The sequence below is a fragment of the Ammospiza caudacuta genome, chromosome 3 (assembly GCF_027887145.1).
Source record: "Ammospiza caudacuta isolate bAmmCau1 chromosome 3, bAmmCau1.pri, whole genome shotgun sequence".
NCBI classification, from domain to species: Eukaryota; Metazoa; Chordata; class Aves; order Passeriformes; family Passerellidae; genus Ammospiza; species Ammospiza caudacuta.
This window is the reverse complement of record NC_080595.1, coordinates 44,736,377-44,758,562: the sequence shown is the minus strand read 5'-3', so window position 1 is coordinate 44,758,562 and position 22,186 is coordinate 44,736,377. Positions and strand designations below refer to the sequence as shown.

The window sequence follows — 22,186 nt, the reverse complement described above, 5'->3', positions numbered from 1 at the left end:
TTGAAAATACACTTGTGCAGTCTATTAGGTGCTTTTAGTACATGAATGTACTTTCAAAAGGAAAAAGTTTGCCAGCCATTTATGTATTTTCAAAACATGACTGTGTGGTAATTTCTCGATCTTGTTCCTACAATGAATATATAAAACTTAAATGATTTTTGTCTTAGAATACTTACCACCATCAAAGCAAATGTCATCATAAATGTCACTACCAAGACACACTTAGCAGAAGTTAATATATCCGAGCAAAGTCAGTGGGTACAAAATAAGCCTCCAAAAATATAATTAGGATCAGCTGACTCAGGCTTTAACAAAAGCTGAACTTTTAGGCTTATGCACTACATTAGACTATTTATTCTCTATTTCTAGATTTAATCTATTTTATCCAGTTCAAACTTCTTCACATAGTTTATTTTCATGGCAACAAAAGAATTTTTGGGAATTGACAAAGCTAAATCTCAAACATACACAATATATTTGAAGAGTAGCACAAAGGAAGCAATATGATCTTAGTTTATATCCATCCCCCACAATGAATAAACCAAACTAGCAATTCTCTAGCTGTGATTTCCAGTCAAGAAACACTGCAAAGAAGCTTATTAAAATGTAACTTGAATCTTTAATCCTTTGTAGAGCCAAACATTATCCAGACATTAGCCTCTGATTTTACTCTCCATAGGTAAAAGCAAATGGAGAGACATTGGTGGTCTCCTGTGAATCTGTTCTTCAACCTATGCATTCCTTCGAAGTTCTACTCTTTGGTAATGAAAAAGGGGGAGAATTTATTTTGAAAAACTAAAATATTCAAATTAATATTGTGTGCAATAAGCGGATAACTTTCTAAACCACAGTGTACACATGTCTGTGAGCATGTGCGTGTTCACATTCATTCTATATGAAATTAACTAACTAAATATGTTTTGGAATGAGAAGATGAAATTTAACAAAACAAACACATACCCTGCAGAAGTATCCTTCTGCAGAAGTATCCATCCTGTTCCCTTAAATCCTCATCTATAAACAACTGGTTACTGAGTTACCAGCTCTGCCTCAGACTTTAGAGCAAGATCAGACTGTTCACAACTAATAACAACCACAGATGACAATGAGCACTATTTTAGGATGAAAGTTCATAATTTCTTAACCTGTCAATCACAGTCTCTGATATAATATCCGATGTATTCCAAAGTAAAAAATGACTTTTCGGATTTAAAAATTTCCAGAGCTTTTTATTCACATTTTTTTCTTAGGTATTTTTCAGTACAGTAGGAAACAAAAAAAATTACAAAAATATAGGAACAATCAATGCATAAAACACAAGATATATTTACAGTAGAACTTGCATCATCCTGATTTATTTCACAGTTTATCTTTTTCAGTAGATTTGACAAACAACCTGTTCTCTGGAACCTTGATCATTCATCTCCAGTATCAACAGCTACTTCCTGATAAAAAGAAATCCAAAATTTGAAAATGACTTATGAATTTTGTCTTTGAATTAGATTTATCAAATATGAGGTCTCCGTAACTGTTTAGATACAACAATTTCCAGACAATTTCAATCCCATTTCATTCACGTCACTAGATGCATTAACATCAGCTTTCTGTCACTGATTTTCTTTATTTTTATCAAAGTCTTCTTTGTAAGTTCCATGGTTTCATCCCACTTGTTTTTGTCAGGGCTTGTGTATGTCACCAAGTTCTCAGTGTACTGCAAGACTGACTTCAAAAACCTATGAGAAATAACATTAGAGAAAAAAACTCCTTTAAGGATTTAAAAAGAAAAATTAAAAAAAAAAGAGAAGAGAAGAATATTGCAACACCTGACTTAAAGCTGCAAACATCTTCAAGTTTCCAAATCTCCTTCAGGAGGACTGGATGATCAATACATTAAGGTTTGCTCTACTTTTGGAGAACTCTCCCTCTCACACTAAGATGGGAAAATCTTCAGAACTGCAATTAACAGCACCATAGAAAGAATAGTGACCAAATGTGTGACAGAGTTTTCCCCAAATAGCTTCCCTTTGCTTTCTTGGTCAAATGTTTCACAATGTATGTGACATCCAACCAGCTGTTAATTAACACACAGGGGGTAAAGTCAGCAGCATACTGAATGCAAATTTTATGTATTAATATTCCCTATCTACACTTCAAGAAAGTTATTTTAGCTCCTGAGTGAACATTGTCCAAGGTAAAATTATGACTACAATGATGAAAAATCTCTACAGTACAAATCAAAATGGAATTCTGGGGCAATCTCTATTTTCATAAAATAAATTTATATACTCACTTTAGATACTGCTGATAATCAAAAGGATTCTTCTTACAAACTGAATGAACACTGACTAATTCCAGAGTAATCAATAGTAAGATGAGCCGCAACATGGGAGACAAAAATTTAATGCTAGAAATAAAATAAAAATACTTAAATAAACAAATTAAACCAAATTAAAAATAAATAATTAATATTAAAAAAATATTAAGACTTCTGCACCCAATCTAAATTGCTGGATATTGCAGAATCGGGGGAAAAAACTACTATGAAATGTCCCTCAGCAAAAAGCAGTGCAAATCCCAGAAAAGTAAACAGAGAATATAAACTGAAAATGAGGGGGGAAGAGAAGGCAAATATCTAAGATTCCAAAGAAAAACTCGTGAGCTCATAGATAATAAACTACAGCTCAACTAAATCACAAATGTGTACCACCAGGTGTCAGTTGAAGCTATATTTCTTAAATAACATGGTTAACATTTTTAGGAACATTATCTTGCCAGTAACACAATACTTATGAAACTCTGGAAAGCTCCTATGATCACTAAAAACTTAATGGAACAATAAAATCTCTTCCATCTATAAAGAGCCTGATTCAGGTGTAATGATAAAAAGCAGTAAAATAAAGTAGATAGAATCTTCAAATCTGTTAAACCTATTGCAGTCAGATAAAACTTGAATGGCATTTATATACCTCAATAGGAAAAGCCAGAAATTAAAAAAATACAATCTAACATTCAAGTAGTACTTAATTTGAAAGCTTCCAATTTACAGTGACATAATCTAGCAATGCTCCCCAAATTACTCTACAGTTTGAGATTTTCTTGTTATTTCAATAATGCTACTTAGTAGAAGTCTGATAATAATCTGGTAAATACATAGACCTGGTTGACACTTGACTCTGAAATGGTTAACAAGAACACGTGAACACTGTTGACTTTAAACTTCCAAGTGAGCCCACTGGAAGGCAGCAACAGCAGCGTGCAGCCATTCCCCCATAAACCTAACCACAGAATAAAGCAAAGCCAGCAGCCAACCTGTTCAGCATGCGCCGGTAGTTGTGCCTCTGGCGGGAGCGCAGAGTCTTGTTGAGCCACTGCGTGTGTCTCAGCGCAGCGCCGGCAATAACCTGTTGGGACACTTGATGGCACTGCGCGCTTATTTTGCGGAGTACCACCACTACTTCCAGGACAGGTCGTGGGGAATACAGCGTGCAAATGCGTGTATCGCAAAGTTCCACCAGCAGCCTCCAAAACAGAAAGGGATTTTTTAACGTCAGTCTTTTGTTAGCTGGATTAAACATCGGATACATTTCATATTAAGTGCGGTTTGACTCGTAATGTTTTAATTCAGAAAACCTGGAAACAAACTGCCCTTACCTCGTGACTGAAAAAAAGCAAGGATCTGGGTAGTAGGAGTAGTGACTGTGTTTTCTATCACTTTATTGAATATAAATGCAAATCTGATTATGATGAATATGTTTCGCATTTCAGATCAAAGAAACACAACCACAATAAACAAAACCGCCTGGCTGAAATTATACACTGAACACATCAAATCACAGCAGGGCTGTGGTTGAAGCCTCCCACCACAGCTCAACTCACAATGAATTAACCTCCACCAAAATAAAACTCACTGAAACAAATGCTATTAATTAGTACTCCCATTAGTGTGTGGTCTTTCTCCTGGGCAGAACAAGAAGCAGACTCAACATTGCGTAAAATGCAGGTGGTGAGGCCATTTTTTTAATCAACACCACACCAGATCACGCTTTGTTAAAGCTCACAAATATCTCCCTGCTGTCATATCTGCTACACTAATGTGTCACACATCACTTTAAACACTCTGTTCTTATAGAAGCGTTTCTTAATCTCCCTCATGCTCACTTTATCCCTGAGATAGCAGAACATTAATGACTTGAAGTGATAAAGGCAGAAAACTCTAAAGGTCTAACACACCAATAATTAGGCTTCTTTCCTCCAAATAATAAATCTGCAGATTGGTGGGTAGGAAGCGGAAGACCCACATGTAATATAAGTAACAGGTAAAATCAGCAACAGGCAAAATCCTCTTTGCTGGATGCCACCCATGCCTAATGGGTTTGATTAGAAGTGCTTTGTTCAACATATTCATTCGATCATGGGAATCTTAAGGCTGCTCTAAGAGTGGCAATTAAAAGTCAAACTATTTTGATTATTATTCCAAATTGGGCATTGGAACTTACACACCTCCAAGTCTGACACCAGGTATAACAAGACATTTTCTCTTTCTGAATCTTGATATAAGAGCATGAAGAATAGAATTACATAGCACTGTATTCCCATTTTGAACACCACACACAGCTGTAACATCAAGCACACTAAAAGGATTTTCTGATGCAATTTTAGCACAAACCAGGCTAAAAACCAACCTAATCTAGTAAGTACACAAATATTTAAAGTATTTTGCTTTCATGGTCTGAAAAAAAAAAGGTTATTTTTTCAGTCTAATTTCTAAGTAAAATCTCCACTGTAATTCTAAAACGTACGTCTCATCCTTATTTTGAAGATGACATTCAGCTGCAATCCTAAAATTTTCAGATTAAATCAGCAGCAACACTAGAAAAGTGCATACAACATTTCAAGTATTTCTCTGCAAACAGGGACAGGATAATTTAGGTTTGAGAATTCTTACATTGGGCTGCAAGTAGAAGCTGACAGCAGGAACCAGGAGGGCATAAAACTCACCTCTCTGTTAGGACACTGTTGATAGGATCATCCGAACTACAGCAATTCTGGGGCATATAATGCTGCAACTGAGATATAATTTCAGATATCATCAAAATTAAAGTATTAGCTTCAGCATTTCCTTCCAACCTTAAAAACAAGAGAGGAAAAAAATAATATTTGACACTATAAAGTAGTTAAGTACTTATTTCTTAAATGGCATAGATCAAGATGCAGATTTTTTTGGATAGCAGTGTATTCAGCATCCACTCTTATGCTCTCATATAATTTCTTTTCCCTCTACCTTACAAGCATGATTTTCTTTTTCCAACTAAAGCGACCTTTTCTCATTGTTAGCAATACTCAAAACTCCTCTTAATTCTCCGTTCATAAAAAGCCTACAGTATACTGATTATATGATAGATGCATTAAATTTTCTTCTCTCAGCTCTAAACAAGTACAATATCTTCCAGTGATATTATTAATGACTTCCTCCTTTTCAAATGATGATAGAATGCTACATTTGTTTTCTAACTATTGTCTTATATAAAATTTCCCACTGGTTACCAAGTCCTTTTCAGGATAAGGAATTATTTGCTTTTTTACATCTGGTGATCTTATATAGCACACACATACCCTTTAATCCTTTGTTCTCGTTCCTCAGGCACTGTTGCCAATTCAGGCCATAAATGCATGCTCTTCATACATTCCAGCACCTCAAAAACAAAATGAAAAATGTTTTGTAAAGTACAGACTTTGACATGCTTTTCTTAGTGGCCCATTTAGAAAAAAAACCTGCAATAAACTGTAGGTTATTTGTTCACTAGTCATAACCATGTAAGCCAACTTCATTTCTTAAGGTTTAGGTTAGGGCAAAAAGTCTGGATGTACACTTCCATGTTACTACATTATCTGAACAAACTAACTTAATATTCTATGGTTTTTTTAAATATAAAAAATTAACTAACATTACTTTTGCAACACACTGTTTGCATGCTGTTGAAAAGTAAAAGGACTAGGTATGTCTAGTGTAATCTCAAATCAATAGAGAAACATCCTCAAGCACTTCATTAAACTGATTGGCAGAGAACTACTATGACATTGGAGAGTAAATTTTGCTACCATGACAGAATCTTAATCAGCAGTCCTTCATACAGTAAAAAAACTTAGTAACAGCCTAATCCTGGAGACAGGACCTAGCAGTGGTCCTGACATAAAAAAAAACATATGGAGATTAAGAAAACTACAGAAAAGCAAACACTCGGGTAAGAATTTAGTGATTGAGACTATTTAGTGATCTAGAACACAAATATGGTATTAATTGCATTAACAGGAGTGTGCATAATTATATCTCATTTTAGCAACTGTGATTTCTTTTGTGTTTTGAAAAATAGACCAAAAGAAATAATAAAAAATATGTATGGTTTGAACTTTTTTTAGGACAATCAAAGCATGAAGAATTAGATAATTTTGAGGATTCACAATTTTAAGGACCAAAATGCTGTCACAGATGGAAGTACCTACCTGTTTCTTGAGCCGGGAAATTGGATGAAATCGAGATTGGTAGCAACTTGCACAGTTCAGCAGTGGTTTTATGAGCATGTGTTCCTGATTTACAAGATCACAGACAATACACATCAGTTTCTCTAAGCTGTGCTAATCATATTCAGATTTTGACTTATACTTCATTTTATGCATGCCACCTATAGCACCGATGTCAATAAACACTTCCAAATATCTAAGGGCTGAAAGAAGTAATCAGCACAATAAGTGGTTAAAGCTTAATTTCACGTATTTTAACTATGAAGCCTGACAGCAGCTGACAGAAAAGCAACCAAGTATTCTCTTAATGCAGCAGCACACAATACATCTTGAGAAACTAAAAAAGAGCTGCAACTAATAAATGGAAGATTTATCTCATAGGTTGCTGCATGATATTGAAATAAGTAATCTCAAATATAAACAGGAAACTGGGGAGAGTAAACAATAATTGCTGATGTTGAGAAACACAGTGCTAGGCAAAAAATGTTTACAAATTCATAGTGTAAGTATAGATACAAATAACACTTCCATTAGCAAGGCACTATTATTTACAGTGTCTCAGGAAAAGAAAATCTCATTAACTACACACTACATACCTCAGTGGGTGAGCCACAGATGTTCTACATACCTTTCAAATAATTCTGCAGATAAACAGGCTAGTTCATCAATACAATTTGACAAAATTAAGTATAATCATTATAATTTACAGATCAACCATTTGAATAAGGACTGGTTTAGCTAACAAATTATAGTATAACAGGAAAGGGTAACATTTTGGAAAACCTTCTGTACTTATTTCCCTACAAAACTAGGCAAAACATACTTTCATATTTTTTTACTTGGAGGAGTATGTCATTTGCACAAAAAGCAGTTGTCAGGAAAGATTCAGTCATAATGCTCTATCTAGAATTATATTTGGTATCCAAAATAACAAAAAAAAATTCTGAGAAGAAAATACTGGTCCCTACCTTAAGAGAATACATAGCCTCATCTGAGAATCTGCAGAGAACAGTAATAGCAAATCCAACTATTTGGTTAGCTATTTCTCTGGGAAATGTTTCTAGATTGATCTCTCCATGGCTTAAGCGATCTCTTATACGTGGGCCCTCCTGGTGGTTCAAGAAATCCCAAAGGAAGTCCTATGGAAACACATACCACCAATACAGAATTCTATTCCATGTGCATTCATACAGAATTGAACATATTGTGTGTATAGAATATCTCTGAAAGACAAGTATGTGACCATGTCTATATTATAGAGGTGTCCAGATATTCAGAAAGAAAGCCAGTGCAAACTGTACCTGTAACATACATTCTATACTGTGACAGTTATCAACAGATTTCCATCAGCTTTGTGTCCCAGCCCCTTCACAGCCCCACTGCCTCTGGCAACAGGACAGTAACCTCAGATGTCCCCATACTCTCAAAAGGCCTCTAAACTCAGCTCCCCTAGTTTTTCTGTTCACAATCTATTTGGGTAGCAAGATGCAGAATGTGCTTTGGTAGGTTTGAGCTGCATTTTTGCGCTATCTGCCCAGACAGTGTAAGGCATGTCTCATAAGAAATCAGAAATAAGTTTTGAAATATCCCTGTGTGAGGCATCAGTTCTGCTCCTGCTTCATTCAGCTGAACTTCAGGAGTCTGAAGACAAATATCTCTGAGACACTTATATTTCAGAAAAAAAGCTAGTGTTATACCCAGTGCAATATGGCTTGTCAGGTATGACTTTGTATCCTCCACAATAAAAAAAGCTACCAGTTCTAAGCTTCTAAGGTTCTAAGCTGCTGGACATAAGCTATATGAAATAACTGAGTATTAGGCATATCGTAAAGATTATTACTCAGTGAAACAAACAATCAAAAGACAATAATGACAAAACTCTAGAACACTTTCAAAATCACTTTCCATGGCAGGCTCTTCAAGAACTACAGGTAGCTGGTTGACTTCTTCATTATCCAAATGCTTTGCTAGCATCTAGGAAAAAAAATTCGAATAGAAACTTATTGAATTATTGAAGACCAATATAATCAAAGAAGAAACACCAACTAAAACAGTTTCCTAATCTGATGTGATTACTTCTGCCACTCTAGAATCAAGATGCTTAATTATTACTGACAAACAACTTGAAATAATCCAATCAACTTATAAAACTGATGATTTATGCTGGCAAGATTTATTTGTATTTATTTTGAATAACTAAATCTAGGAAAAATAGCAGAATGTTTGTTTCTGTGGAGTGATGAATTTCAAGATAAAAATATTTAGAAAAAACATAGTCTGTTCATTACAATTTGTATTAATTTTGATATCTGCAGAAGCATTCCAAATTTAAAGTGTTTACTGTCCACCATCTTTTGTTTGGGAGAAAAGTTAGAAATAATGCCATATTCAACAAAAGAAAGTGCATTCTTAACTCTAGTAATGGGACACATGCATGGTTTAAATTCTGACACTGATATATATTTAGAAAAAAATCACAGTACCTCATCAAAAGTGGTGTAGAGAGCAGAAGACTAGAACAAAACACAAATAATATTATTTGGTTTTCAAACAAAATCAATTAACTAGTCATGTATATAAAACTTTAGTTTATTCATTTGCATGAGATATCAGAGGTGCATGAATAGCAAAAAAGTCCCCTTATGAATGAAAAAAGGCAATTTGGAATCTTGAGCTGAGTTTTTTTAAAGCAAATATATCATGTCCTGCTTGTCACCCTAAACTACTGTTTCTGAACTTTAATCTTTCGCTACTTTTTCAGTTCTTTTTAAAGGCAGATATTTAAAAAAATATTAAAGGCATTCATGAATCTCAACTGCAGAATTGTAAATAATGTTCCAAAATTGATTGAAATTTTGCAGGGTAAATCTGTAGATTTCTAGAATAACTCTTTTGTAAGCACTAAATCATAATTGACTTTAGACAAAAGTTTACCTCCGCTGTTAGCAATCGATTTGGACATTTATTAGTTGTAGTGAAGAGCAATCTAAGTCCAGCTTCCAGCTGAGGAAGTAAGAGAATCACACTGTCAGCATACCTGAAAAAGTAACAGAGATATCCAAAGGGGTGCTTTTCTTCCTCATAAATATAAAGCATTTCAGAGTTACTGTCTCAGGCTAAACAACCCTTACAAAATTCCTTTGTAATGCACTTTGTAAACAAACATTAAACGACTACCTGTGCAAAACAGAAACTGACCACTGAATCCAAGCTCAGAGATGAGAATAACTCACAAAAAGATGGAGCATGGGAGAGGAAAACAAAACAGTACACTTTTTTTTTAAATTCAACATATGCGTGATTTAACATATGAAGATTTATTTCCACTTGCTTTGTAAACCTCTCCTTTTTTGCTACATCTCCAACAGTTCTTTTTCAAAATATAGTTTATAATCTTAGTTGGCACAAAACAAAGCCATAACTCAACGAACTTTCCAAGACATCACCATAACAAAGCATAACTATATGCTGTGAAGCAATTTAGTATGAAGCCTTGGAATCTGCAAATGTAGTTATAAAAATCCAGAATATATTCTTTTTAGTGTCTAATAAAAGAAATTACAAAATCTTACCTGCTTTGCTTGAAAGCTGTTAAAGCAGCGATCCAAAATGGTAACATAATTTTTAATACAAAACTGGACAGTTTTACAAGTTCCTCAGCTATCGAAAGTATTTCACTATTAAGATCTGCAAGTTAAAAAAACAACATTGAAAAATTACACATAATCTACACTTCACTGATGAATTTTAAATATTTTACTGAAAATATGATAAAATTTCAACAATTGTAATGGGAAATTTAAAAGTTATCCATTTTCTTTTAACTATGCAAGTACAACAGTAGCCACACTTAAGATCAGAATTTAAATATGTAAGATTGTATTTGTGGTGATAATGTAAAATAATAGAGTAAAACCAGTTTAAAATGTCATGTTTGCTTTTCATTGAAAGACTACATAGCAACTGGACCCAGCTTCTATTGAGTTGTTCTCTATCTACTTCAGATACTTTAGAAAAGTATAATATTTATGAATCATTTTTATTCAGCCAGAATTAATACAATAGTATGAACACTTGAACATGAGCATGTAGTTACTATTTTATAAATTTTCTGTGTTAAAAATACAGCATTATAAACTAACACTTCATACTTCAATGCTAACATGTAATGAAACCCACACTTATAAATTCATATTATAAATGTCTTATTCAAAGAGAAAGCTTAAAATGATAAGTGTAACTTGATTACAGTAAGTGGTTTTTCAAAGCCAACCAACAGCCATAGGATTTACACTACATAATTATTGATTTGGTTCCCCAAATCCCTGTCTCCATTTCTGGGACAGTTGTTCCACTGATTATATAGCACAAATGGGCCATGATTACCACTGACACCAAGATCCCCTATATGCTGTTATTGCCTTAAAATAGTAGGAATAAACCAAACAAGGTGTGTGGACAGGGAGAAGATTTTAATCTGACACTTCAAATCCTTCCCTAAGAAAGGCATTAGTGTAGCAAAAATGTGTCACCACCTTTTACTCTGTTTCAACACTACCTTCCCTGTAAGACTCAGGGCACTCCTGCTGGGACCCTTGCAGCTGGAACCCATTGATTCTGAAAAAAGTTAGATTTCATAAAGGCAAACTAGATCACTGTTACATAAAATTAATTCACATAATCTAAAAAATGTAACATAAAGTTAAAGTCCTTTAGAGGCAGACATATTTCACGTTTCAATGTGTTGCAATTATTTTAGAATGCAGCAGTCTTTTTACTCAATAGTCAGTGAACGGTCTACATACTAAGAAGTTGCCCTAAAGCATGATTGATTCATCTAATGACAGTGTATACAGGTATCCGAGTTAAAATTTAATCTTGGAACGCTGGGAAATGCATTATTTTCAACAGCGCTTTTGGACAAGGAAACAATAGCAAATACAGGATAATAAAAAAATTGCTAGTGGTTAAATACTTGCCTGGAAATGCATCAAGCTCCTCCAAGCTAATGAAGATCACATAAGGTCGATGTACTAAAACACCTTTAGTTTGCAGAAGATAAGTCTCTAACAACTGACCCAATCCTGCAGTTAAGAAGAGCAGCATAGCACAGTATCTAGGGAGAATACCACAATATATTAGAAAAGCTTATATAAAGAAATTTTTCTGCAAAGAACCTACATTTGTGAGTTAGGAACAAAGAGGGTTTTTCACTTTTTTAAAAAAACACTCAGAACGTACTCTCCCCATCTAAGTAGGAGCACTTAATTAATTGCATTCATAAGCATGAAAAAAAGAGAGGAAATAGATAAAAAGCATCACTGTATTCTACACTGGCTGCTGTTGCTTCTCCTTCTACCCCATTACTCTGTTCCAAGTTACTCCTCACTGCCCTGGCTTAAAAAAAAGTTGAACTTTCTTGTTTTCCCTAACAGTACAAAACCCACTGGACCTAGTACTGGCCATCTTTGTGATGGCTGAAGTATTCTATGGAAATCCATTTCCAAAAGAAGCAGAAGCTGCAAGGGAAATTTATTTTCTTTCCCATAAGAGAAGTAGGGGGTTACTAACCACTTTCCAAGAACTCACAAGTCTGACTGGTAAGAAAAGGAGTGTTCTTTTCCTGGTAACTTACTTGGCAGGAATTTCTTGTGGTGATGCAAATCCATGCCACAAAACATTACGAAGGTTCAGACCATGTGGAGATCCAATGAATACCCTCAGTACATTCATCTAATTAATAAATAAAGCAATTACTGCATGAAGAAATCCATTATTTTTTGCCTTTCTTACCCTTCTTACTTTTATTACCTTTCCCTGGCAGTAAAGTTCAGAAGTTATTAAGAAACTACAATGTCTACTGTCAAGATGACTGGCCATCACTTGTCACAGTAACAGAAATTCTTTACTTGCAATTCCCAGTATTCTCTGAATGAGAATCTCAGCTTATTTGTACATGATATAGAATATAATATGGGAAGAATCAAACTAGCTATAAGACATCCCAAACAGTTATGACAGGCAAACAAATGAGATCAAGTTCAGCTCTTACTTCTTGTACTATAAATGCAATGTAATTTAAAGCAAATTAACACAAGGTACATTTAGTAGGAAGAAAACCAGCTCTGTAGTTATTCCTTATTTCAAAATTATGTACTTACTACAGCTTGTCCAAAGACATCTGCAAGCTGCTCAGATGCAAGCAAGTCTCTTAGAAGGAAAGGACAATCATTACCCTTAAGTAAATACACCTATTAAAAAAAAAAAGAGCAAAACAGATAATAAATAATTTATTATAGTTCTTTGCATTTCAAACATATACCTTGACTATTTTACCCAATAACCATTTTCATTATTGTAAAACCACTAACCAAACAAAACCCACCAAATCCTTTAAAAGGCTTTAAATTCTGTAATTTCATTACAAATTAAAATTTAGACAACATATCAGGAAAGAGTGGATATTTTATTTAATGTGACCTTAGTTAGGCTTTTCACAAGGTCTGTACATATACTGCTTTTCTCTTCCAAAAAATCCCACAAAAACCAGTAAGGCACAACAAGAACACCTAATTAAGGGAATAAGCTCTACCAAGGATGGTGTATTTTGTTTTTACAACAGAAATTTATAGGGTCTGTCAATGTGAAAGGGAGGAGACTTGTCGTTCGTTTTCTGATTCAGACTGTTCTTTATACTAGATTTTATACTTGTTGGACAATAATAGCATCTCAATTTTCAACTGCTATCACAACTTCCATTCCTTGTACTCTCCCTGACATTTTTTCCCAATCTTTGGTGATTTTTTTTACTGAAAAATTTACCACAACCCACAATTGGGCAAATTGGTTTATAAGTTAGCCCACTGCTCTTTCTCTGTCATTTCCTTCTCCAGAGCTCCTCATAGATATTGAACAGCTAGCCATTTTAACTTACCTGGCTGTAAAACAGCCCAGAAGCAAAAACTGCTTAAGTAGCTGTTTCTCCCTTCTCCCTAGGAAAGAAGTTACCCAGTAGCCTGTTTTTCCAACTGTATGCCATCCCTCCCAGAAGTTAATACACCATCAGATCTTCTGTGGAAGCTATGCTACCCTACTTCAGTTAAATAAATCAAACTAATAAAGACCTACTGTGTACAGTGATCAATCAAACACTTCTATTTCCTAATTAAATTAGACAGTAACAGCACTCACACAAGCAACCCTACAAGCACTGGTGAAGGAGCCCCACATATGTTTCCATCAGCACAACTGGATCCAGGAAAGAACCTCTGTCTGACTCAAAATGCATGTGGGCTATTAGTGTACTACTACAGCACAGGGTAATATCAGGGTTAATCAATGTACAGGGTAATTGTACATTGATTTTTTTCAATGTACAATTAAATCCAAGAGCTCATTCCCCTCTTATAAAGCCAAGATAGACTCCTCATGCTGGCACTTACGTCACCCAAGGCTCGCTCCAAGCATGATGTTAGTTTCATTAAGCCTACAGCAACTTCTGTAGCTTGTGTAGATTGCAAAACATCAAACACTTCCAGAAATACCTGCATGAAGGGGGAGAGGAAGAATGTTGTGCTCAATATTTAAAAGGAAAGATCACATAGCCAATAGCACAGAGAAATGTAAATATTCCTCCGTGATAGTTGCTGTGCAAATGTAGAAAGAAAACCATGCCAAAGAAACAAAAGTGTAGATACCTGGAGAGAAATTTCCCTAGAGTACCTCTTGATATCTAGTGACTTACATATTTATAAATATCCATAACTACTTTACAAGGTAAAACTTGGCATTAGGCACATACTATTAAAAAACAAAATCCTACAAACTAATGTAAGAACAGGCCCAAAGCTCCTCATGTTGTCTAACACAAAATCTAATTACAAAGTCAGAAAAATTATAAGCAACCATCTATCAGAGAAGGACAATTAGTCACAAATTCTAAGCATTTTGGGTCATGGATGCCTCTTCTGTGTTCTCACATTAAACTTCCACAAAGAGTTCAGGTGCCAAAATACAAATTTAAGAGAAATTTCCATACCTCTGTGCAGTTTGTCCAGTGGAACCACGATGCATACTGAATTACAAACTGCTCCTTGGTCAGAGATTTGAAGTATGAATTAACAGATTCACAGACAGGTCCTAATGATCGTATGCTTTTGATATAATCCACACTTTGATCTTAAATTGAAAAGCAGAAAGTGATTAGGGTACCAACCTTCCCGAAGGCCTAATATTTTAAAACTCACTAGGGATAAAATCTGCTACAGTTTGTGTACATATTTAGCACAGACAACTTTATCCCGACTATTTTAGTACAACCAATACAATACAATTTACTGTCCAAAACATCACACAGAAAAGGTATTAAAAAGTAAAACTGCAATGCAAATCCAGGTAATACCAAGCACCTTCTCTGAATAGAACAAAAAAACTCAAAAATTCTACGCCAACAAAAACTTAACACAAGAAAATATGAAAGTAAATAGGATCATTGCCTTCTGCTTTTGTTGAAATGTGAAAAAACTACTAGAATTTCTATAGAAATTCCATACATCAAGCTGGAAGCTAGTGCAGGCTCAGTGAGAGTCAAAATGCACCACTTATGGCCTTTAAAGAAGGCAGATGGATGTGGTAACTTACAGAGTGGTATCACTGCCTCTTTTTGATGGGACACTTTTTGTAGGAAAAAGAAATTCTTATGGTTTAAGATATTTCTACTACCTCTGGAAATTAATAACAGAGCTTACATGATGCAATTTGGCAAATTAAAATTCAATTAATTCATCAGGACATAAATACTTTGTTTTGGTTAAAAACCAACTACAAACTATTCCACATAGAAGTGAAACAGGACTGTACTTCTGTACAACCGAAAGCTGGGAAACACAAACAGAAGCAACGGTAGCAATATTGATGGCCCCAGGCTTTTAAATTTAGCACAAAAGGAATATAAAGAACAAAACAATTATGGGGTTGGAGAGAAGCAGAACTGAACCCCTAATGTTACAGGCACATAAAGCTGGGAACCAAGATGAAGGCAAAGTAGGAGCTACTTAGTTAGCACAGATTACATGAACATTAGGAGCTAGCAAAAGCCAAATACAAATGCACATGAAAAATTTAAAGCTCTTTGTAGATATGAACTCTACATAGTCTAATCTGCAACAGAGCTGATGCTGTACTGTAACAAGCTGTCACAACGCAGCTAGAATTGGTGAGCTGTACTGAAATTCTGCATCAGTCTTACACGCATCACTACTACAGCAGGTAAACACCAACCTGATTCAAGGTAACACACATGCTCTGTAACAGCTGGCCAATAAACTTCCCCACTTCCAGATAAAATATTATCAATATTATAGGTGTCTTTCTTCTCAAATCCAAGTTTGCAAATCGCATAGCACACAGGTTGAGAAAGGCAAGTAGTGACGGAGTCTGGCAATGCCATCTAGAAAAAACACACACAGACAAAAAGAATCCTTGTAACAAGAAAGCCAGAAAGCACACGAGAACAAAAGAATTACCATCAGCACAGCTACACAGACAGTAATACACTGTCTGTAAACAAGCTGTTTGGGTTTGCAATGCAAATTTCATTCACATACGTGATGAAAGGAACTCGCAACCAGAACTACCTTCATAAAACAAGGGGAAAGCATTGCTCTGTTTTCACAAGGCCAGGAGGGTGAATTTCAGAATGGTTATATCTACTGAATTCATGACAAGATAGACTGAAGCAAAATATCCCAGTTTATACATAAACGTTCTGCCTAATCTGAGCTTGCAGAGAAACTGATGCTACTTCAAGTAAACCAAGAGCATCAGTCCTTAAAACCAGCAAGATCCTTGGAGGGAGACAGGGGAAGAACACGTGAATTCTGTAGCAATGTTAGTGCAATTTAGGCATTCATGCTATTTTCACATTAGTCTAAACAGAAAAATGGACTGATTCAGAAGCACACATTTAAATTTTAAAAATTGCACAGGTAAAACTGTGCCATGTTAACAAGGATGAAAATGCTTCTGATTTAGTTTAAAAAGTCACTCTTCCTCATTCATTAGATAGACAAGAAATTGTTTGATAATGAAGTACCACAACTAATAATAATGAAAAATATGCCATTAAAGTTAAATTTAAAACATTTTTCCTCTCTTAATTAAGTGGCAGAATTTACCCTCACATATGTAATTTCTGAATCCATGGCTTCAAGGAGAGAAGAAATATTTACATAGCTGTCAGCACTAAGCCACGGTAACAGTTCCCATTGCAAACCACTATTAGCTGCCATCTGGAGTACCTACCTGCTATTTAAAGAAAAAGAAATTTAAAAATCTACAATGTTCCGAAGACATATCATTCAGTCCATCTTAATTTGTGTCTCTTCCCGTTCGCCGTTTCTCTGTCAAAGACAGAAGGCCAGAGCAAAACCTGCACGACCGCTGCTACCCTTTAATGCCGGCACTTCTGCAAAACGGGCCAGGCACGGGGCGGGGCGGTGACCTTTGCAGGGAGCGCGGGCTGGCCCTGGCAGAAGCGGGGCAGGGCAGGGCTGTCCCCTCCCGTCCCCGCCCTTTCCCGGGGCCCGGCGCGGGGCCCCGCTCCGCCATGGCCGCCGCCGGCTCCGTTACCGCTGCCCGCGCGCGCCGCGTCACGGCCGGCTCGCGGGCAGGGCCCGGGCCGCCGTACGCCGCCCAGCGGGACCGCCGCCGCCGCAGCCGAGGACGCAGGCAAAAAGCGCCAGGATAAAGACATGGTGAGCGGCCGCCAGGGCGAGGGGCGGCTCCGGGGGCTGAGCTGGCCGGGCTGGGGCCCCGCCGGGAGCGGGGACAGCGGCCCCGGCGCGGGGGGGGGTGTGGTGCCCGACTGAGGCGGGGGTGCCGGTCCGGGCCTGCGGCGCTTCAGTTGGTAGGGAAGGATGGGGCGGGGAGAAGGTGGGATGAAAGGCGCGTGTGATCTTGCGAACATTGGTATGAGGAATGGTGTTCCCTCTCGGTTCGTGCCCGGTTTGGGATAGCTCCGCTCTTTCTGCTTGGTCAGGTGTGATGTTGGCTCATGGCCTGCGGCTGGCGTGCTGCCTCGGGCGCTGCGAGCCCGAGCTGCTGTGCTGCTAAGGAGAAGCGGCGTCCTGCCTTTGGTGCGGCACTCTCTCCAACTCGGCGTGCTGCTCTGACCTAGAACCCGTACCTTCTTCTGAAGGAATGAACAAGAACTCTTTCCTGTTTAACAACTAAAAACTATTGATAGTTAAAATGGACTTAGTAACAAACAGAATTTCATGTAAATAGCAAAAGCTTTTTTTTTTTTTTTCTATTAGCAATCTTCCTTCTGTATGTCCAAAGTTAAGCCAATGTACTCGAGTTGAGTAGCCTAAGAACAGGCATTTTTTGGTCAAGTGTTCAAATGCAGTCAGTTCTTGAACTTCTGAGCGTTTTATTCAGAGGGTGCAAATATTTTACAGAAACATAATTGCCACATTGTGCTAAAACTTCGGGGTTTACTGTGTATTTTATACAGTGATATACAGAAGAAGGTTTATTTACTAGCCATGTCTGTAGGGAAATCAAGGTTTTTGGTTGCCTCACTAGTAAATGCAATGACTTTTTGCAAGTGATTATGAAAGCTTCTGTCACTAATAATAGCAGGTAAACTTTTAAATATCACCATTGTTAGAAGTTGTGTGCTGTAGACATGAATTTTCTTCCAGCATTGGTGATAGAAGTTGAAAGTAATATGCCTCAAGCTGAACCATGTCAGCAAAGAATCACTGTTTGGACTGCACCCTTTTTCACAAGTTCATTGTTGCTCACATGGATGGGGACGCTCATTTGAAGACCTCAGCTGCAAGACTTGAGGTGGTTTTTCTTCTGTTAGGTGATGTGTGATGAGCATGTCAGGGCTTTAGTCGTTTTTTTTTTTTTTTAGTCTTTTGAGATCTGAGTTTGCAGTTAGTAGATAATGAGTTTCCACAGGCTAAGTGCAAATGTGTTTGGTCCTTGTGTTTTTAGAGTAAATGCTATTCAGAGTTCAACAAACACCAGCGGGCAATTTGCACTAAGGCTGCCAACATCACTGCTCTTAAGGAACTAGAGGATACTTTTAGGTAATGTCCACAGTTGTTGACAGAATGCATGTGCAAGCAATTTCACGGAGAAGAAACTGCATTTCTTCCCTGATTCTTAAAACTCCTCAGATGGAAAGAGTTCTGAGCCCTTGAGTAGCGCGTCTTCTAAAATAATTCTCATTAGACTTTTATATTATCCATAAGCGACTTTTTTTCAGTACTTCTTAGCATAAGCCTTGCATTGTGATGTTATTTCACCTTTGAGTTCTTTTCTGCTCTCCTGGTAAGGAACTGATGATTTTCTCTCAATGTTGGGTTCTAGCAGTAGTCAGGAAGTGGAGCTGAGACTGAAGAGTCAGCGAAACTTGGAAGTGGTTTGTTAGGAAGTAGCTGGTATGGAAGACCATTGCCTGTGGCATTTGTTAGGATCTCATTGTTCCTTGTGCTTTTCTGTCTCTGTCTTTGTTACTATTTTACTGTTCTGTTTTAAGCCACCGTGGTGGACAGCAGGTGACATTTTTTTGCAACATCAGACTTACTTCTTGCATTCATAGAGGGACAAGTTTTGTTATGTGTCTTGAAGATATAGAGTACATAGCTGGATGGGGAGAAAACGTGATCTTCAGAGATCTTGTTTTCAGTTCCAAGCAAAATTACAAAGCTTTGCACACTGGAGCTTACTTTTTCCTTCTTTTTTTTTTTAATGAGCAAGTTAAATCATCATTACATAAGCTACTATTTTAGTAACAAGGAATAAGGACAAGCAAAATGAAGTAGTAAATGAACCAAGTCTGTATTTTGGGTATTGTGTAGGCTATTTGAATGAGAAACTTGAACTTGTGGCTAACAGTCTTGGATGGGTACATTTATATCTGTGTATTTTTCCTAGGAAAAGGGAGCGGATTCAGGGTGGTAATATGTAATAGATGAGTTTAAATGCAAAGTTCAGTTGGGTTTTGCTGGAAAAGAATTTAAAATTGAGTCAAAGTCAACCACTTCTCCTGTTTCAGGCAAAGCAGTAGCTAAAACAGCCAGAAGATGATAACCAGCTTCTAGCTTTCTGTGGTTTTTAACATATTCCTAGACTAATTGTTGGGGATTTTTTTTCTCTTATCTGTACACCATTAAGTATTATTTAGAATCTTTAAAATATTGACATGTGATGTGGATTTTTTCTTATTATTTTGTGCAGTCAAAAGTTAAAAAACCACAGGATGCTTCAGGCTCGGCTCCAGCAGAAGGAAAGGCAAAGTCAAAAAGCCGTAACACGTACAGACTGGAGCCACGCACTAAAGTTCAGGATGACTTATTACAAGACAAAGCTCAAGCGATACTGACGGTAGAGTAGTATTTAAATTACTTGTCTCATTGCAAGAGCAGCTTGTCTTGCAGAAGTATTTACAGAACAGTGAATATTGCATAAACTTAAGCACACATAAATCTCTGCAGTCTTTTGAGTTTTGGCACATGGATGTAATGTGAATGTATTCTGTCTTGCGAAGTGCAGAAGGGCCTCTGTGAGGTCACTGCTGAGTGTGTGCTGTTTAGGTGGAGCTGAAGCTTCATAAACTTTTGCATTTTTTAAAATCAAATTGAGCTACAGCACAGTTCAAAGTACCATAATCCACAAAATGTCCAGTTAGCAAAGGATCATGATGTCAAATTTGTGGATTTCTGTTAATTCTGCTAATATCACAGGACCTGCATAAAATTACTTGGTATCCTTGACAGTCAGATTGGTACATACACAAATTGAGCAAATATAAAAGAAAACAATTTGTTGAGATAATCCACAGGTATTAGTGGTATTTTGAACAGTTATAACTGGATCTTTTTAATTCTGCTGTCTGGAAGACATATCTTGGGTATTTGGAATAGATATTTGTAGCACTGTTTTCCAGTGAACTAGGCCCAAATAATGAAGAGTACTCTCCTGATTGTTAAATGGAGATTGGCTGGGCATGTGTGTCACCTTTAAAAAAACAGATAAAACATTTCAGAGTAAAAGTAGTGCATCCTTTGCTGTTTGAGACCATCATCTGTACTGACTATTCAACTCACTAGTTCTTCTCATGTTCTTGTAATGAAAATGACTGTAAAGGGTGTTTTTTGCAAAAGACTACTAGGATGAAAACTATGATCTTTCAAAATTGTTTTTGATAGAAGAAACTACAACACGCCACATACGATGGAGCTTCTAGTGCCTTCTTGTGTGCCTCAATCTCAGAAGAAATATTAAATGCTGTGAAGGAATTGAACTATGACCGTTATAAGTATGTGGTATCAGTGCTAATTGTGGAAAAGGCAAATCAGGCAATGATTGTAAGCAAACATATTATTTGTTACACCTTTTGAAAATGAAAAACAACTTTTAAAACTGTGTGTTATCTCCTAGATGTTCTTTCACCTTTAGCAGCTTAACTTGTTTCAGGTGGTCCTGAAGCTTTTACATTCTTTATGGTTAGTAGTATCCCAGGTGACAATTCAAGGTGCTGCTGTGATTCTGCCTAGTTCTCTGAGGGTTGCTGTCTTCATGTGTTCAGTAAGTGGTAAACAGCCCCAGCTGCACATACCTGTCACCCACTTGTTTCTGCTGCTTGTTGTGCCAGTACAATTCCATGAGTTCAGCGAATTTTGTTTTCCTTTGTCCGGTGTACTTGGATCTCCGTTTGGATTCTTGCATTCCACGCGAGATGCTATGCAGTTGTAGTGTGAGGTGTCATGGAAGAGAAGGGTGGCAGGGAACTGCAGGGTGGATGGTAACTCCAGGTGCCACCAGACATGCTCCTAGGACTTCAAATTAACATCAGTCATCTGAACTTGGAACACCTAAAATAAAAGGATTCTAGATTGTGCTGTGTTGGTATATAAATTTAGTATTCCAACTACCTTGGAGCTCCCATTGGCATTCAGAATGCTTTTATCTGTCTAGTAGAGTGCCAAAGAAGACTTCTGCTTTGCAGTGTTCATCATCAGTTCTTAAAACCTGATTGAAACCAACCTGTGTTTAGTGAGTTACATAAAACATTTGAAGGGTTCACCTTCAGTACCAAATCCAGTTTTTGCATCTACCTGCTTTTCTGGTGCCATCCCACAGTATGCTGCCTCTTAAGACGTGCTTTGACTGAGAAGCTGTAGGTGCAAACAGATTAGTGAAGTGGCCCAAGTTAACTTTTTTCTCCCAAGCATTATGTTTATTCCAGCCATCAATTCATACAGTTTAGTTTTGAAAACAATTTTACCAAAAAGGCTGAGAGCCCAATAAATTTACAAGTAGGCTGTAGTAAGCTGGAGGTGGAAGAGTGGGGGATGTGATTTCTTGGTTGTAAATGTTCGCAAAACTGATGTCTATTCACACTGACATTCAGTTGCTTTTGAAGGGGTGTTCTTACTCTATGTTAAATTGTAACAAGAGAGAATTGGGGGTTTGGTGCTGAGCTTTTGGATCTATCTGTGTGGGAGCTTTACTGTGAAGCAAGAACACGTATTTAACATTGAATAGGAATTGTTAATTTTATTCAACTTTTGCATTGTTGTTAATAGTTGTAACTCTCCTAATACGATTAATTAGCATTTAGATAATGCTGGGTATGTAGGTTTACTTG

At 36.8% G+C, this 22,186-nt stretch overlaps 2 protein-coding genes across 3 annotated transcripts in view; one reads left to right on the top strand and one right to left on the bottom strand.

Moving 5' to 3' along the window:
• Positions 1-1,240: 1,240 nt before the first annotated feature.
• ERMARD (ER membrane associated RNA degradation) overlaps positions 1,241-22,186 on the bottom strand; it is a 23,456-nt gene continuing 2,510 nt past the window's right edge. The window contains exons 1-18 of one of the 2 annotated variants that reach the window (XM_058802858.1): positions 16,822-17,127; positions 15,799-15,967; positions 14,558-14,697; positions 13,962-14,063; positions 12,681-12,770; positions 12,155-12,252; positions 11,499-11,635; positions 10,092-10,206; positions 9,454-9,556; positions 9,003-9,032; positions 8,426-8,493; positions 7,488-7,659; positions 6,502-6,585; positions 5,614-5,693; positions 4,999-5,127; positions 3,310-3,519; positions 2,291-2,404; positions 1,241-1,733 (exon numbers count right to left, since the gene is read on the bottom strand). In XM_058802858.1, the coding sequence (XP_058658841.1) occupies positions 1,574-1,733; positions 2,291-2,404; positions 3,310-3,519; positions 4,999-5,127; positions 5,614-5,693; positions 6,502-6,585; positions 7,488-7,659; positions 8,426-8,493; positions 9,003-9,032; positions 9,454-9,556; positions 10,092-10,206; positions 11,499-11,635; positions 12,155-12,252; positions 12,681-12,770; positions 13,962-14,063; positions 14,558-14,697; positions 15,799-15,967 (2,001 nt within the window). In that variant the 5' untranslated portion in view covers positions 16,822-17,127 and the 3' untranslated portion in view covers positions 1,241-1,573. Of the gene's footprint in view, positions 1,734-2,290; positions 2,405-3,309; positions 3,520-4,998; positions 5,128-5,613; positions 5,694-6,501; positions 6,586-7,487; positions 7,660-8,425; positions 8,494-9,002; positions 9,033-9,453; positions 9,557-10,091; positions 10,207-11,498; positions 11,636-12,154; positions 12,253-12,680; positions 12,771-13,961; positions 14,064-14,557; positions 14,698-15,798; positions 15,968-16,821; positions 17,128-22,186 lie in introns of those variants that run through there. The other variant, XM_058802859.1, reaches the window with a different exon arrangement.
• The window catches only part of PHF10 (PHD finger protein 10), a 25,311-nt gene continuing 20,252 nt past the window's right edge, over positions 17,128-22,186 (top strand). The window contains exon 1 of the mRNA XM_058802861.1: positions 17,128-17,273. The gene's annotated coding sequence lies outside the window, so the exon portion shown is untranslated. The remainder of the gene's footprint in view (positions 17,274-22,186) is intronic.